This window comes from Sinocyclocheilus anshuiensis, unplaced genomic scaffold (assembly GCF_001515605.1).
Source record: "Sinocyclocheilus anshuiensis isolate Anshui unplaced genomic scaffold, SAMN03320099.WGS_v1.1 scaffold2045, whole genome shotgun sequence".
In the NCBI taxonomy this organism is placed as follows: domain Eukaryota; kingdom Metazoa; phylum Chordata; class Actinopteri; order Cypriniformes; family Cyprinidae; genus Sinocyclocheilus; species Sinocyclocheilus anshuiensis.
The window spans coordinates 38,463-57,164 of NW_015536593.1; the positions used below are offsets into that span (position 1 = coordinate 38,463).

Here is an 18,702-nt window from a genome sequence, read left to right on the forward strand (position 1 = left end):
GGAAGAGACCGGTCTCTCGAGGAGAGGCGCGCTCGCCATTTAACAGCGGCGGTGACGAGGCTTCATTCACTTCAGGTGTGCCTCATCACATGCCGCCACACACCTCACCTCACATACCCACTCCTGTCGGGAGCCTGGTGAAGAGCGGCGATTGAGGGACGGGGTTATGATGATAATTAGGGGGGAGGCAGCCGATCCGTCACACAGGTAACCAAGTGGCTGTATTTTTGGTTGTTGTACTTACCCCTTGTCCAAATATCCACACTTGCGGTCATGACCACTTGAGAGTGCGTGCGCGCGACAGGAAGTAAGTGCGCAAGACTGTCCCAGTTCTTAAAAACACCAAAGCACAGTGCCCTTAATGCACACTATCTTGAATACCACTCCGGAGCGGTATTCGAGGCTTAGTGTATCCCATCATGCATCATGTTCTGGAAATAAATCGTGAGACTTTTTGCCGAGATCTCGCGAGAGGTCACGGAAACCTTTCCAATGCAAGTTAAATATTAATATAATAATTAGATATTACATATAATTTGGTAGTAAAACAAAGAGTTGCACGTTTTATTGGTGCAAATGAGTAGTGGTGATAATTATTGTGTACAACATTTGCAACTGTTTTTTATCACTAGAAGCACCACGAAATGAAATTGTGTAATCTGTTATAGGGACTACTGAACAGACATTTAGAAGTTGATTTTAAAATGCAAAGTATTGAAAATAAAAATAAAGCTCTGTAAACACTTGCATTTTTACAACACTATAAGTGTGTCCCATCAGGTAATGAAAAGTTGTACACACACTTGTGGTCTTCTTGCCCACTTGAACACTTGGACCAAATACAGGAAATACGTCATAGAAGTAGTCAAGTGGTCAAGTGCAAAGACCGCAAGTGTGGGTATTTGGACAAGGCATTAGTTGTTCTAAAGCCCTGAAGTATACTTCAGCCATCTGTGTTCTGCGACAGTCCACGCACTGTCCACGTGACGTAATTTTTGTCATCAGCAGTGTCCGTGGATGTCTGTACATACATTTTTCTGTCTGCATGGACAGTGCACTTACAACAGGTGCGAGCTGAATGCTGAGATAGAAAGAGTACACTAGGTGTTACTGCACGTCTCGAACTCATCAATCCGCTCTCATCCGCGGCTGAGTATACTTTGTGTGCGAGACGAAGCGGAACGAGGAAAATGAAGTAAACCTGGGCCTTAAGGATACTGTTGGGCTGCATAAGAAGCAAAAGCTTTAGAGCACAACAGTAAGGCAGGTGAAGAAAAAAAGTTCCCATTCATTTTATCTCTGAAGTAATTGATTATTTTAGTTCTTCTAATTGTTGCATTAAAACGGACTTTTATACAAAATTTTATTTCCCTTGACCTAAACCTAGACTTTCAATCAGACTCGCACTCTAAACAATGAAATTTCACCACAAAAACATTAAGTATATCTATTAAATATTATTGTTTACAATATATTCAATATTTATTTTGTAAAAATTTCTTATATCAGTTTTTCAGAAATTACAACTGTCCCTCAGGTGTGGTGTAATTTCCACCACACCAAACAACTGTGCACTTAATAAAGATTTTTCTAAGTCAGTGTACTTTACCAAGGCAACAACAGTGTTAGTGAAGAGCTTGAGATGAAATATGGCATGTAATATGTGAGAAAAATGAAAGAAAATCAAGCTAAATATCATTCGTAAGCAGAATATTTGACTGTGTCATTTCCAATTAAGCTTTAATATTATTTAATTTATTTTCTGATATTTTATTTTATTTTATAATCACTTATAAAATACCACTTTGAATGAAACGTCGTAAAGCATCCTAAAAGGGGTTGGTGTGGTTCAAGGCAACTTATAGAATCCTAATTTTCTGATACGTCTTCAATCTTGCCTACACAAAACCACAGTAGGGGGAGAGTTGAGCCACCCCTTGTTTCTAGGCAACATTAAACAAAATTGGTGATGTGACCACAAATATGTTAAGAGTTATCCATTTTACTCACCCTGTGATGAAGGCCCATGGAATAACTGGTAACTACATTTAAGTTCAAAAAACTTAAACTTAAAACAACTTAGTTGTTTTTTTTATGTTCAAGGTCTCATGCTTCTTGTGTCTGAACAATTACAGACAAATCTGAAAAAATATCACACGTGTTCGTGCTTTATTAAGTTATAATATGAGGCTTTATTGTTAGCATGATATTAGCTCTAAACTGGAGGATGATACAAGTTTGTTAAAATGGTAGGAGTGGGGTAATTTGAGCCGAGAGTCCTGGGGCAAGTTGAGCCAGTGGCTCATCCCTTTTTATGATTATAAATTATTATTTTACTGTAATTCTACATTATACTTCATTAATTTTAGATCAAGCATTTTTGATTTTGTTCTCTGTTTTGAACTTGATTTTGTTCTGAAAATTTTTACATTTTAAATAGGCCTTGTTCATGAAAATTGCCCATTTAAGTTTTTATGAAATTTGGGATGTTGGGTGAAAGTGGGATGTTGAGTATTAGCCAAGTTCTGTAAGGTCAATTGCAGTTTTTTTTAATTATTATTATTATTCAATTTGAACTTTCTTTTTGTTATGAAATTTTTTAATGATTTAAAAATGCCTTCAAAATTGTGCATTGTATCTTTAAATAATAATACGTTTTAAGACGTTTTAAGAAGTCATCCATCCATCCAATCCATTATCCAAAGCTCTTTGTCCTTATTAGCGTTGCAGGGAGCTGGAGCCTAAACCAGCATCTTGAGCCATAGGCAGGGAAACACACTGGATGGATGGCCAGTGAGGTGAAAATGTTCAGTTTTACTTCAACAAAATCAATGGCATGGTTTAACTCCATGTGGCTCAACTTACCCCGCTCTCCCCTAATTAGAAAGACCCGGATCACAAGAACTCACAAGAGATGTCTTCACTTCAACTAGTCTCCACAATGCATAAATGCATGAAGTTAAACCCGCCTCAACTTGCATCAGACACATTGCATCCCTGTCACTATCACTCATGTTGCCTGAAATCCCCAACTCTCACTGAAGATGAATGACTTCTGGTCGCTTTGTTGCTATAAAATGCTGCCAGTGTGAACGTCCCTTGACTAATTTGCTCTCTGAAACACAGCGTTTGTGTCTTGTATCTGTCTCACCTCTCTTGTCCCAGTCCAGATGGGTGATGTAGTTCATGGAGCCTTTGCACACACCAACCCTCTTGCTGCTCATCACGTTGTAAATATCCACTAAGCTGTCACCTGATGCCACAGCCAAATACTTGCCTGTTACTGTAATAAAGATCAGTTTTTCAGTTTTGAGTCTTACCACGACCCAGCCATCACATTCTTATTAATATGTTAATATATTCCTGCAAGTATTTGTTAATTACATTAGCATATGTGAAGGTACAGAAATAGTTCATACTATCATACCGAATAGATCAGATGAAAGAATTCTGATGCTATATTCATGTTCTCAGTACTCTAGGTATTTCCATTGAACTGATATTAGTGTGTTAACTAACCAGGAGAGAAGCGGATGTCTGATATGATGTCTTTGCGGTGATGAAATGACACCAGGTCTTCTAGAGTGTCGGCGTTGACGATGAGGAAGCTGCCATCGTTGAGACCCACAGCTAGAGCTTTCCCATCTGGAGAGAAGCAGCAACATCGCCCACCTGCACAAAGTTAGAACTGTTAAACGCCATGTCACGTCAAGCACTCTGTTGTTAAAAATCTATCATGACAACTGAACAGACTGATTCTCTTTAGAGCTACATATGAATGTAGAAAAATGTACAGGTAGTAAGTAAAGGGTTAGTTTAAATATCACCCATTATTTATTCTCTCAAATGGACCATTGACACTCTATCTACAATCTCAATTGGGAGTGTCAATGGTCCATTTGAGAGATAGGTGGCGGTAATGCACTTATAAGTCTGCGATCTGCCGTAAAGCAAGAAGGAGAAGACGCGTCGGCTGTTGAGAACGCGCTCAGGACAGTTCAGACATTGCAGTGAATCAGAGGTAAAAAAATATATAAATACTATTCAGTTTCTTGCACAGACCGATCGTTTCGTGTCTTTACACATCAATGTATCGTCACGAGCAGCAGGGTTTAATTTGGTTTTGTTTGTGTATGTTTTTTTACTCTCAAAGCCGTGATTCTCATTCACTTCCATTATATGACTGACAGGCTGCAACGGCTGGAGTTAAAAATCTCCGTTTGTGTTCTACTGAAGAAACAAAGTCACCTACATCTTGGATGCCCTGGGGGTAAGCAGATAAACATCAAATTTTCATTTTTGGGTGAACTATCCCTTTAATGTTAGTCTTTAAAGGCAATTCAATAATTTAATAACACTATTAAATGTAATCTTTAGAAAATGTAAAAATCTACTAATGTACCTACTGTACATTAGAATGTTGTAATGCCTAAAGTCATGTGTAGAATTGTGTAGCATAGCATTCATATGAATTTTGTTAGTGTTTTCATTTTCATTTATTTTGAACAAATAGTATAGTATTTTAATCAACCATAACATAAAAGTAATATTGGCCATAATATGAAATTAAAGAGATAAGTCACCCAAAAAAATTTAAATTCTGACATTATTTACTTACCCTGATGTTATTCCAAACCTGTATGATTGCAATGTGGCATGTTTGAATATGCAGAAATGCAAATGAGAAATGTGAACTACACTGGAGGAGAAGCATTTCAGTAAATATCTGTTCTTCACAAAAAGTTGAATAAACAAGTCGAATGGTGTACTTTTATGAAACTTATGAAAAATCACACAGGTCTGGATCAACATGAGGATGAGTAAGTGATAGAATTTCAATTTTTGGATGAAAGCTCTTGAACCCATTACACAATCCTTTAATCATTGTCAAGTAAGTTATCATTGTTCATTACCCAAGTAAATATACAAAGACCCAGTGTACTCTTAGGATAATAATCATAATATAATTTAATTAGGGTTGATGAAGAGTCGATAGCTCATATTAAGGATTTGGTCTATCAAGCATTATTTGATTGAATCGCTGGTCTACTGAGAATCCTTTGTATGAGCAGCAGTCGTTCCTCTACAAAAATGTACTGCAACCCACCCCTTTAGAGATTCTGCCCTCAGGCAATCAATACGCTCTTAGGGCTAATTTGCATGCTGAGTGTTCTTCACTTAAGGTATATTTTTCAGCGCAAATTGAGTTTCTGAAGCATAACGAGGTCAAGCATTGTGTAGGCTAAGCTTGGAATACAAATTACAAAAAGAGTACATAGATAAGGAGCTATTTATAATCAGACAGAGGGGCGTTTTGTAGACAGTAATGCATGTGTGCTTTGAATTTATGTCACTGAAAAACAAGCTAGTGAAGAACTATAGTTGTCATATAGTTACTTCTCCTTGTTACCTCATAGTAGTTACCCTTAGTGTGGTTTAATTGCTGTAAGGGTTTTTAGATGTAATATTATAAGGATGTGTGAAACATATTTTGGGGGCTGTCTGAATGACTAGTCGACTAGTTGGTTTTCAAGGGATACCAGAATGGGATAGATCACATGACTTTGTATGACATGTTTTCTTCTGCAGAACACAAAAGAAGGCATTAGGCGGGGAAAAAAACACTTTTGGTTATCATTGGTTATCTATTGTATGGGGGAAAACTGTGAAAATATGCATTTCTCAAAATATATTCTTTTATGTTCCATAGTCCAAGTTCTGAGTCATACAGGTTTGGAAAGACATGAGGGTGAGTAAATGATGACTGTATTTTTTTATAGTTATGAACTGATGTAAAACAGGGTTTAAATTGATTCACAAAAAAAATTATTTAACTTACTATTCCAATCATTGTGAAGAGGAAGTGTGCTTAATTGTAATAAATGGGCATTTGTTGTCTACTTCAAATCTTAAAAGCATAATTTTATAGAACTGTACTTGGACATAATATAATATTAATGAAATAAAGGCTACTTAAGTGTGCTTTAAACTATAATACATTATCATTTAATTGTAGATAAGTGTCCGAAACCATAACATTCAGTTCACACCCAAGTAGATTATTTCTGTAACAAGCACTCTTTTCAAAAGTATGCTATATTGTACTTCTTTATAGGGGTACATATAGGGTACATTACCACTATTTCCTTTCTACTGAAGTTTAAAAAAAAAAACATCTTAGCACTCTCATATTTTCAAGGCAAGGAAGGACTGTGAATCTAGTCCAATGACACACTCTTTAGGAAAACTGATGATCAAATAAAAAGCGCATTCATTGCAATAATCACACTGTACAGTAGCTTAACTTTATGTTGGCAGTATTGTGAATATTTGATATATGACCCTGATCTAGTCTGTTGTTCCAACTCATCCCTGGTATATTATTTCAAGAGATTATTGAGCCTTACTAAGGATGCTAGGTTAATTTTCCGACACCTACTGCTTGTTATACGAACTTTAACCATTAACTGATAAGATTAGAATATTAAATTGGAACTTGTGAGATTGCGATGAATTAAGAAGAGTGACAGCTTTTTAGTGATTATAAGGGGAGCACTCTTTGCGTGCTTTCTATGCTATAATCCATTCAGAATTTGAATACATTCACTCACGGATACACTCTCTGATAACATTTATCCAAACCTAAAAAAAAAACGTTAAAAATACCTTTCAAACGGTTTAAATGATAGTATTAGTCGGTCAAAGTTCTTACATTCGGTTAGTGGTTAAACAGTCAATATGAGCATCCCTAAGCTTTACTTTTACTCATATTACAATATTTAGTAATCACATTAATTTTAATGTGTCCTTGTTGCACTACTATAGTAATAACAGTAAATTATGCATAATTACAAGTAACTAACACTACACAAAATTCAGTAACACTTTATTTTAAGGTGTCCTTGCTACACGGTACATGTACTTACTATTATAATAACAATTATGCCAAACCCAAATCCTAACCCTAACCATACAGTAAGCACATGTAGTTAATTGATACTACTCAGTACTTATATATATAATTACACTGCACCAAGCACATCTTAAAATAAAGTGTAACTCAAAATTCCTAATCCTAAACCTATAGCAAGTACACGCTGTTAATAATATTGTTCAGTACTTGGGTAATTACACTGCAACAAGGAAACATTAAAATAAAGTGTAATCAAGCGGCAACCTTCTGGTCTCTGTCGTGAAACCAACACGGAAGTGACTAAAACTGCAATTCATCGACTGGCCGCTAGAGGTTGGCTCCAAAAGGGAGTCAGTCCCATAGACTCCCCATGATAAAATGCCTAACTTTACAGCAGAAAAAAACATGTTTACAGCCTGGTACAAAAAGTGGTTTTGGTCTATATAGCTAATTTTGCCCTTCATGACAATTGTGAGGGGGGTGAATTTTTTTTATAACTCATCCGTTTAAATTATATTAAGCCTTAAAGTTCTGCATAATTAAGGGCGTGGCCACTTGAGTGACAGGTGGATTGCTGCTGCTGTCACCACCGTCGAGCTAGGTGGGCGTGTCTTCAGCAACCAGCTCCCGCCTCTTTGCCCATTTTCGATTATCCGGAAGTGACGCGCGGTGACGCGCTACCAAGAAAGCGACGGCCGGCTCTGCCTACTTTAGGCTTCAAAAACGCTCTTCGGAAACCTACGGGTGACGTCACTGATACTACGTCCATGTTTTTATACAGTCTATGAGTGTGACGCAATATTTTATTAAGGCCTATGTACACATGGAAAAAGCTGCAGATTTGAATCTGAGTAATGAGTAAACATCTGCTTACCTTTCTTGAGTTTGCGCACGGCGAGCATGCAGTGGCTGGGGGACACATCCCATATGCGCAGGGTTTTATCGTCACTCACAGTGGCACACAGTGGCAGATGCGGGTGAGTGGCAAGACCCCAGACCTCGCCCTCCATATGACCCTAAATACAGTCCACACACACACACACACACACACACACACGATTTAATATATGCTGCTAACACATTAACATAACTGTCATTTCAGCACAAACACATCTAATTTATTATGCTCATGACAGACTGTAAAGTGAGCAAATAACATCACGCTTTTAGCGCCTGAGAAATTTTATTTAAAAGAGTACATCTACATTTTTCTAGTGAGCATGGTGGCAGTAATTTATAAAAAATAATGGAGAAGACCATTATAACTGGGCATATATCCAGACACATGATGTTAGAGAGCTGATTCAGGAGTCTGGAACACAGTGGTGGAGTGATGCTGTACAGTCCCAGTATGTCAAATCATGGAAGTCTGCCATATCCTCCTCAAATTCTTTGCGGCTATATCTGATTTTTTTTTTTTGTTTTTTTTTTTTAAGTGAATCAGATGCTAAAATAATCCACATGCAAATAAATAATACTGTCAGCATGCACAATTAATTTTTAGAGAATATCCCCTCAGTTTATTCTCCATAAACTGATGCACCCAAAGGATCCATAAAAGGTTTTCAGCAAAAGCATTTCAGAGTGCAATAAATGAGAATTCAATCGAGCTCAAATTTTACTCTACTCAAATTTTAAGTAGGACCTATAAAAATCTATATATGACTAAGTGCATTTACTTGCTTAATGTAGTTTTGTTGTTGTTTTTGTTTTTGTTCATTTCTACATCCTAATAATCGCTTGACAAAATAACAAGCTCACAAAAAGCAATGGAGGGTTTGCACCAACTGATATATAACATTTAGTAGGTAACTAATGACTTCAATTACAAGCACCAACCTGTAATCAATTACTGTGCCTAACTCTAAAACACAAGCCAAAAAGACACGAATTTAATCAGTGCCCAAAAACCAGCTATTCGTTGTACAGCTGAAAACTAAACCATAGCAGTCTAGAGTATAGAAACATTGGAAAATTACTATTTTTGTCCAGTCTGCAGTTACTGCGATTTACTATTTATTACATAACAACAACCTCGGACCATTTTGTTTGTCTCTGAACACTTGTGCAGAACACAACACCACAAAGTGGTTCAGTGATGGAGGGGGGGGGTTTCATTCAATTATCAGGGTCATTTACAGGTGCTGCTATATGGAAAAAGAGTTTTTAAATGGTAGATTTGTATTTTTAGAAGAAAATACCACTGTTTACAACAAAATGGAGAAAAGAGTTTTTAAAAAATCAAGTACAGGTAGTAGGAGACGGGTATATGCAATACATGTGGTTAATTAGATGTATTTTGCACAATTTTGTATACAAACAGGCAGAACACCTATCACAGTATGCAAATATTACAATTATTACAATACTTGCTGTAATCTAAATTTTAAATAAAACATTCTAACAATGTAAGTGAAAGGGCGATATTAATTTAATTGTATTTAAAATGTAAATAAATTCTCTTAAAAAGTATGACCAACGTTTTTAAAAGAGTCATATGATGCGATTTCAATTTTTCCTTTGCCACGACTAGAAATCAGTGGTTAATTTGTATTTACAACACTGTTCCAGAACAGTTCAACCCAAATATTCAGATATGTCCAGCACATTTTATGGAGGACTGTTTACTGATCCTGGTAGAGTAGACTACAATACCGGCTGTTCTGACGTTTTTATATTTAAAGAATTTGCCACTGATGATTCAAATGCGAGTTTTGAGCAGTGTAGAGTAGCACTTGTTGTTTGTCATTTCTCTGATCACAAATGCAGACATGGTTTTATGTTTATGCAACGCAACGCGTAAAAAGACAGTATAAGTCATTATAATCCGTAATTATGTCCCCACTGGATGCAACAAATGCCTCGTTTATAATGGGTTTTCATGTTTTTGTCTCGGCCGGGACATGGCATCACAGTATGGTGAGGGGCGTAACATTTCCGTCACACGCTTGAGGTATTCAGCCAATCACAACGCACTGGATAGCTGGCCAATCACAGCACACCTCACTTTTCAGACCGATGAGCTTTGTAAAAATCGGCGCGTTTCAGAAAGGCGGGGCATAGAGGAGAAACAATAATGTACAGTATGTGGAAAATAATGTGTTTTTTGAACCTTAAACCGCATAAACACATTTCATTACACCAAATACACAAAATAATGTTCTTTTTAGCAACATCATATGACCCTTTTAAAGACAAAAACAGATGGCATACTCAAGACTGAAATTTCTAAAAGTCTGTTCTAAACAGATGAAGAACATTAAATGGTTCAAACTAAATTAAACAGAAAGGCCCATTCAAAACTCAAAAAACCTTAGTGAAAACCATAAATCTAAACATTATGAAAAGATGGCTTGAAACCACTGTATATATTAGAAAAAATTACTATACTAATAGGATTCGGTATAAACCATAAACCAGAAATCAACCAATGAAACATCAATCTTCTAAAGAAGGTTTCGATAGAGTTTTATTTTCTCTTGCAAAGATCATTATGCCTCAGATTTAAAGACCTACTGTGTTGTGAATTGAATAGATGAACTGTAATGGGGATTGAACTTTTTTTTTTAAATAATTGTGTAATACATATTACCAGCTCACTGTCACAGTGAACAGAAGTAGGTAGTGTCAGACATATCAAAGAGGCTTTTTTGAATATGACGAATAAAAAAGCCTTCATGCATACCTTGCACAAGGTATGTGCATATGGCGTTATTTTAATGACAAATGTCGAGAGCGCATTATTGTAGCGCGAAAGCACATTAATACAATGCGCGAGCGCGAATCTCTCCGCTCGCGCGCGGATTTCCTTTGCTCTCGCACAAAACCGGACGCGCGCGCTCAGATAGACGCTGCTCTCGCCCGGAGAGAGTGCGCGCACTTAAAACATGTCTCCTCTCACTCAAACTGTGTCCTGTGCACTCACAAATCTCTCTGTGCTCATGCGCTATAGATATTAAGAAATCCGCGCGCGAGCGGAGAGATTCGCGCTCGCGCATCGTATTAATGTGCTTTCGCGCTACAATAATGCGCTCTCGACATTTGTCATTAAAATAACGCCATATGTGCAGACAGTAATCATGCATTATAAAACAGATAGTTCCGGTACTTGTCTAATGATTGGCTGAGTTGTTCAAAGTTGTAAAATACTCTTTCAACACACACCTGTGACCTATAAACACCAGTATTACTGCGCCACTGAATCTGTTTCTTGCTGTTTCTGTGTTCTATTCAGCTAAACATTGCTGAAGAACTCTGTGTCAAGTGACAAATGAACACATGAACACATGACAAATGAAAACATTATGTGTTTTTATGTCGGCTCAAAATAGCAAACATGCTTGATCTCCTCTGACTGGAGGGAATCATAGCCTGATGCTAAAAGTGACCATCATACACTACGTGATTTTCTATTAAATCCATCAACTTAAATCTGCAGAGTGGTCTGACTTTCGGCAGCTAGCGCCAACTTGTCCTGACTGTAAATCAGGGCAAAAATCTGGGCAAAAGTCAGGTACTGTATTTCAGCCTTTTAGACCAGTAAGTAACCTGGCAACCATCCAGAACACCCTAATAATTAAATAGCAAAACTCTATTTAATTTCTCATGAAATTCTAGTTCTTTTTGAAATGAAGCAATCAAAAACATCACATCATTCTTAAACTGCAATTCAGTCAATCACTGTATTCAAGTTTTGAATTATATTCATATGATTACTTACACGCATGATTGAAGTGACTGAGAAATTGCCCTTTTTAAACGTGTAATTCACGACTAAGACACCCATCCTAAACTAATTTCTGCATTCATGTAGGTTCACATCCAGGGATGCAAAGTTTATGTAACATGACAGGCAGCTTGAGGGTAAGACTTGAAAAGACCTGTTTAATGAATCAACAAGATCAACCGAAATAAATCCTTCAGCCCTGGTCTTATTTCTCAGAGTGTCCCAAAATGTTCATGTCTCATGGCTTGTCAAGCAAATCTGACAGCTGAATCTGTGCTTTACCTGAACCAGAAGAGTTATGGGCCCATTTTTTTCCACCTCCAGAATCTCTCCGTTCTTTGTTCCTACAAGAATATGCCCATGACCCACAGATATGGCACGAATGGAGGGGTTGTCCTCTAAAAGCAAACCTGCAGGAAGGGACGTGTTATAAATAAACACACATCCATGGCCTCGGCTTTCTATTTAATAAACACACCGAATGTTTTTAGAGAATGCATGCAGGTATTTGACCTGAATGGCTTTAATCGGGTAAGTTATTCACACTGATAGATAGATAGATAGATAGATAGATAGATAGATATTAATATTAATATTATTTTCACAGTATATGAGGTGTCTCATCTGTGATATCTAAATTGTCTTTGAAATAATGCAAGGGATGTCCTCACCTTTGGAGCCTGGGGCCAGCACCGCTCGTTTTATGGCATACGTCTTGAGGCATCGCTCAAACGTGTCGTCCCACAAAGCCACTATTCCATCCTTTCCACCAGTAACAAAACCCTTAGCAACAATACATTCACATTATATTTCGGAAATATTTAAAGGGATAGTAACTCCATGCTGTTTCCTACTTGAAGCTAAGTCTGATACCTTCTCCAGGGCGTGCATGCTAAACACCGGCCCATCATGAGCTTTGACAGTTTTAACCAGGAACATATCTCTCCAGATGCAGATGTCTCCCGTGCAGGTTCCTGAGAACACCATTTCTTCCGTCCAGCCGTACACTGCGCACATCATGGTTTCAGTTTTTCCCATGCTGCCCTTCTTCCCAATCAGTCCACCACCTGAGAACAGCAAAGGTTTGTGAGGTGATCTCTGGCAGTAGAAGTGTACAGTCATTTACATACTCCACAAGAGGTTCACAAGATGTCCACATGAATCCGGATAAATTTGAAAACACATCTTTTCCTCTAAGTTTTGGCCTTATAATCTTCTTATTACATTTCTGCAAAGTTGACACAATATTTACTCGCAATTGCTGCCCTGTGGCAAAAGATGATCACAGTTGCATTTTAGTGTAAGTTTACACGACAAAGATATGCTAAAAATTGTTTTGTTTTACAGATGACCCTGTTCACATGGATTTGTAAAAACGACTTAAAATGCTGTATTATGCATGCCAGGCCAGTAGTTGGCGATGTCACGCAAACACGTAATATGTATGCGCACGACATCGTCTTTTTCACAAATTTGTGTTTTTGTAGTTTACACGGAGATGATAACAGTATAGTTTTCAAAAACATGCCTTCCAGCAAAAACTGACCTTTTTGAAGATGCTCTTCCAAGTGGACATGTTGTAGTGTGGACTGTAAAAACAAGACGTATTCAAAAACGATGATGCATATATATATAAAAATGCTGTATTATGCATGCCAGGCCAGTAGTTGGCGATGTCACGCAAACACGTAATATGTATGCGCACGACATCGTCTTTTTCACAAATTTGTGTTTTTGTAGTTTACACGGAGATGATAACAGTATAGTTTTCAAAAACATGCACTTTGAAACCCATTTTCAAAAGTTTGCATTTTCAGGCCAAAAAATGTTGTTGTCATGTAAACGAATGGTCAAAATACATTTAAAAAATTTTACGTTTTTAGGTGAAAATGGTGTTGTGTAAACGCCCCCCTAAGACCATACATGGAATGCCGATTTTGAGTGCGACTTGTGTCATTGTGAATGAGCAACTTTTGGAAAATGCTTAAAAACTCTGTGGACGGAGAACGTTTTTAAACGAAAGCATAATTTTCAGATATATCCAGATTAATGCGGACATAGCCATAGTCTTACCTGCTCTATGCCAAAACTTCATGTGTTTCACTCCAGCGGTTATCAGTTTGTCTGGCATGTACGGGTTGACTTTAATGACAAATATTTTGTCTTTACTTCCCCTTTAAATGAAAAACAGAGACATGTACATTGTTACATGTATTTGGGATTCTTTTGCTAACTCCAAAAAGGTTGAATTGAACAGCCTTCAGTCTTTTTTAAGAGTTTAAAGGTTTTCAAAAGGCACTGTAGGGCTGTAATTGACCTGTCTGCTGTGCTGTTTCCACTGTCTGAGTGCCGGTGGTGAATTTAGCAGCGCAGGGGACAGTGGCTGTCTGCGGTTTTGCATTAGGCCCGATGTGGAGTGGGCAGAGCACTGAGCAGTGACTGCACTGTCAGGCCCTATTTACTTCCACCCGCACAAGCATCCTCTCTACCAGTGAAAGCCCCAGGGAGGAGTCGGCTAGAGCTCTGCACTACCTATGAACTCAAGACATCCAGACAGGGGAATACAAACGCTTCAGACTGTAAGAAGAGGTATACGCTCTTCGAAACCTTGCTATATTACAGCAATAAACCAGGAGAGGATATACATTAAAGTGTTTTTATCAGAGTAAAGAGCTGTAGTTGGTTGAAATGGTAGCAACAGCTGTTTTATACTAACTACACTGAACAAAATTATAAACGCAACACTTTTGTTTTTGCCCCCATTTTTCATGAGCTGACTTTTTCTATGTACACAAAAGGCCTATTTCTCTCAAATCTGTCTAAATCTGTGTTAGTGAGCACTTCTCCTTTGCTGAGATAATCCATCCACCTCACAGGTGTAGATGGATTATCTCGGCAAAGGAGAAGTCCTCACTAACACAGATTTAGACAGATTTGTGAACAATATTTGAGAGAAATAGGCCTTTTGTGTACATAGAAAAAGTCTTAGATCTTTGAGTTCAGCTCATGAAAAATGGGGGCAAAAACAAAAGTGTTGCGTTTATAATTTTGTTCAGTGTAGATTTCAACATTTTCTGAAGAAATTCTAAGTCATTGCCACCACATTCCAAGGATGTTCTGGATGCTCGCCAGAGCTTTTCTGTGTAATACTTAGGGTTAGAGGGTTTATATGTTAATAATAATAATAATAATAATAATAATAATGTTTTGAACATGGTTTATAGATTGTAAAGACATTGTGTAGGCAAGTTTTAAGGGTTTCTAAAATATTAAGACAGTTTTATATTTAATGTATAAAGACCCATTTATATTGGGGGAAAATTTTTTTATCTTATTATCTTGTATCTTATTTGATCCACCAGAAACATAAAACTGATGTCTGCCAACAGAATAAAATAATTTAGATTATTGTAAGAAATGTTACCATTTTTTAAAAATTATTATGTATGTATGTGTTAATTTTATTTATTTATTTATTTTCTTTCTCTTTTTTGACACATTTTCTCTGAAATATTCTATGGACCCTTGCAGCTTACTGTGTGGGATTTTAAAACACATAAAAAGTCTAATATAAGCACTATAGAGATACAACACCGATACTGCCATTTAAATGATGACAATACAACAAATAAATAAATAAAACTTGAATTAGCATTTAACACAGTATGTTGTGATAGAAGGATAAAACAATCCCTTAGTTGCCATGAACCAGCCGTATCATGAAAATCACTCCTTAGGGAGAGAAAAGGGCAGCAGTGGTTTTCACGAATCTCTCCTTGGATAATGATCATGCTGAGACAGAGACTGCAGGATAAACAGGCTAATGTCGTGAAGAAGTGTTGAGACACTAATCTGCTAAAATGGACTGATGCCAATATATTTTAGATGACATATATAAACGTGACAAAAGAATAAAGTTTATCTGGGAAAAAGTATTTCGAAGAATTAAAAAGTGTCATAAAAACTTTGGCTGCTCGGTGAAGAAAGCAGAAAGTATTTCTTTTAAATCCCCAAGAAATAGTTTGACGAATGCAATTTACTTTTAATATATTCCTACTGAAACAGAAAGTTAAGATGGGAGATATCAAACTACTTTTTTAAATAGCCATTAGGGGTTTAGTTTACACCACAGCTTGGAGAAAAAAGTTAGTTCAGTTATTAGTCAGTTATTCTTCTTTGAAAATGTGCTTTCCGGGCCGGAATGTCGGTCTCTGTTTTGGTTTGTGAAACCCGCCCACTGCCAGTTTACCCAATTGTATTTCGACACCCCGGGTTGCCAGTTGGCGGGAAACACAGCGTATTTCATTTCAGTCATGGAAGCTGGCAAACAAAAGGGGTCAGAGCGGGAAATAGAACTTTCTGCCCATCCTAAAAAGCCTCGACATCCATCCAAAAAACTTTATGATCAACAACGGTATAATAAAAGCAGAATAAATATTGGAGATGCATTTGAGAGATGGAGACAGCTTAAAGCGCTCATTCCTGTTAGTGTCGTCAATCTGGCAACCTGCGTGTGCATCAAGTCTGAGGAGGAGGGACCGGGTGAAAAAAAACCTCTCCAATATTTTGAATTTGGACCGCAATACCTAGTTCAACCACTCGGTGTCAATCCTACATATAACACCTTTAATAGTAATCCAAGATGATGAAGATTCATACAAAACACAAGGTAACACAAGCAGCATACACAACTAATAACCGGCAGCTAACTGAACTGAAAGGGGTACTTAAGTAGGGTGAGATAACGAGGGACAGACAGGTGAGGATGATAACTAATCAAACACAGGAGAACTGAATGAACTAATCAAAGGACGACAGAAACTAAATGAAAACACAAAAGAAGTTAATGACTGTGACACTTAAGGCCCGGGTATACTTCACATTCCGCGTTCTGTTTCGCGCACAGCTTTCAAAGTATACTCAACCGCGGATGAGCACAGACGGATGAGCTCGACACATGCGCAGTACCACTTACTCTGTCTCAACATTCACCTCGCGCCTGCGCTTTTGTATGGGCACCGTCCGTCTCAAAAAATTGCCTGCACACGGACGGGGTGCGCGGCTGTCCGCGAGCCCTCTTGATGACAAAAATGACGTAATGCGGACAGAGGCGGACAAAGTACTCAACTCCATTACTTGAGTGAAAGTACAGATACTGCTGGTCAAATATTACTCCATTACAAGTAAAAGTTGTAAAGACAGATTTTTACTTAAGTACAAGTACAGAAGTACTTGCTTTTAAAAGTACTTAAGTACCAAAAGTAAATTTCCCTTTTTATGTCAATGCAATACTCAAGTAAATGTACTTAGTTACTGTCCGCCTCTGAATGCGGATGGTATAAAGTATACTTTGGCCTTTATATCTGCCAAAAGTGTATTCAGTCAGCTTATAGGAGTACACTACCACATAATTTGCCCTAAGCTAAAAAATCATGGACTACAACTTTGAAGACGCAAAACAGGTCTTATTCACTCACCGGATGGTGGAGAGCTTCTCTCCTTTCCTCCATTCCCAAAGGACGATGGTATGATTGTCATCCAGACCCACCGAAGCCAGCCTCTTCCCATCCGCTGCAGAGACAGACATCATACGGCTCTGATTACACTCAACATCAGCCAAATAATGCCATGTATATCATGTAATGACTTTACACAATCTCCACCCTACTAACAATAAAACAAGACGTCTCAAGTAATACAATGTGACAGGTAACAAAGGCATCGCTCCAGTGGAAATTTCAGTTGGATCATTTATGTTTAGGCCAGTGACATTGACAGATTGTAGGAGGCTCTGCTGTTTTTGCTTTTTACACCTTTGATTTTAAACCGTAAATATGCCTAGTTTAACACAAATTGTAGATAGTCTGTTTACAGAGAGCATTTCAGCAATTTCAGAATTACCCGCACCACTATAAACAAATTAATTAATTAATTAATTAATTAATTAATTGCTGGTTTGACATGTTAGCCACATGGTCTCTTAAATGGGTATAAATGGGTAATTCTTAGCAAGAATGAGCTGCAAAATGGTCAAAATTGTGTGGCATAATCAAACGTGTATGTGCAAGACTTAACAGGCCTTTCTGTAGCTTAAACAGTAACACAAAGCGCTTTCAAGTGCCAAGGTCATGGGTTCAATTCCCAAGTAATGCAATAACTAATAGAAATGTATATACCTTAAATGCAATGTAAGTCACTTTGGATAAAAGCATCTGCCAAATGCATAAATATAATAGAGACCGGAATATAGAGAACCTGCTCAGATAAATTTGCTATGAAATCCGCTGTAACAAATCCCTGTTGCAGACAGATAAAATGTGTTCTGAGTGTCAAACAGTTCATCCCCCACTGTTAAGATAATAATAATAACAAATAAAACTTTTATTTTTAGCAGAACTTGATTCTACAATATATTCTACTCAAAGTACATACACACACACACATACACAAAAGGTGACTGACCTATTTCTTTTCCAGATTGGAAATACTATGCTATTCATACTTTGATTCATGGATACTTTGACACCATGAGTTATACTATTTTAGATGTGTCAGAATGTGGAGCTATTTGATCATGTTAGTATTTGAAAGATCATTTTAATCTCCAAGGGACTTCGTTTTGTACAATACTTTGGCTCTTCACTCCACTTCACAAGTTTTCACTTCATAATAGAAGAATATACACTATCATTCAAAAGTTTGGGGCCAGTAAGTTGTTTTTTAAGGAAATGTATAACTATTTTTATTGATGATGCATTAAATTGACAAGATATATGTTACACTGACATGAAAGTTGAAATCTTTAATCAACTTCCTAACCAACAGTATTAGTTATGGTTGCCACTAATAATCAGGATACCAGACTTGACCCCAGGAATGGGTTTTTATCACTATAGTATTCATTAACACTACTAATTAACTAAGTACTAATTACAGTTGCCAACTTCAGAAAAGGAAAATATGGGAAAATCGTGGTTTATAAGGGACATAAATACATACATACATACATACTGTATATACATGCATATATATATTATAAATGTGTGTGTGTGTGTGTGTGTGT

General features: G+C 37.2%; 1 protein-coding gene across 5 annotated transcripts in view; it reads right to left on the minus strand.

Moving 5' to 3' along the window:
• Positions 1 to 18,702, minus strand: part of LOC107703416 (EMAP like 5) — a 112,244-nt gene that overhangs the window by 23,749 nt on the left and 69,793 nt on the right. For all 5 annotated transcript variants that reach the window (XM_016506054.1, XM_016506045.1, XM_016506037.1 and 2 more), the window contains 8 exons: positions 17,117 to 17,210; positions 13,713 to 13,813; positions 12,513 to 12,706; positions 12,311 to 12,422; positions 11,922 to 12,049; positions 7,788 to 7,929; positions 3,520 to 3,672; positions 3,152 to 3,283 (listed from right to left, as the gene is read on the minus strand). In XM_016506054.1, coding sequence (XP_016361540.1) covers positions 3,152 to 3,283; positions 3,520 to 3,672; positions 7,788 to 7,929; positions 11,922 to 12,049; positions 12,311 to 12,422; positions 12,513 to 12,706; positions 13,713 to 13,813; positions 17,117 to 17,210 — 1,056 coding nt within the window. The remainder of the gene's footprint in view (positions 1 to 3,151; positions 3,284 to 3,519; positions 3,673 to 7,787; positions 7,930 to 11,921; positions 12,050 to 12,310; positions 12,423 to 12,512; positions 12,707 to 13,712; positions 13,814 to 17,116; positions 17,211 to 18,702) is intronic.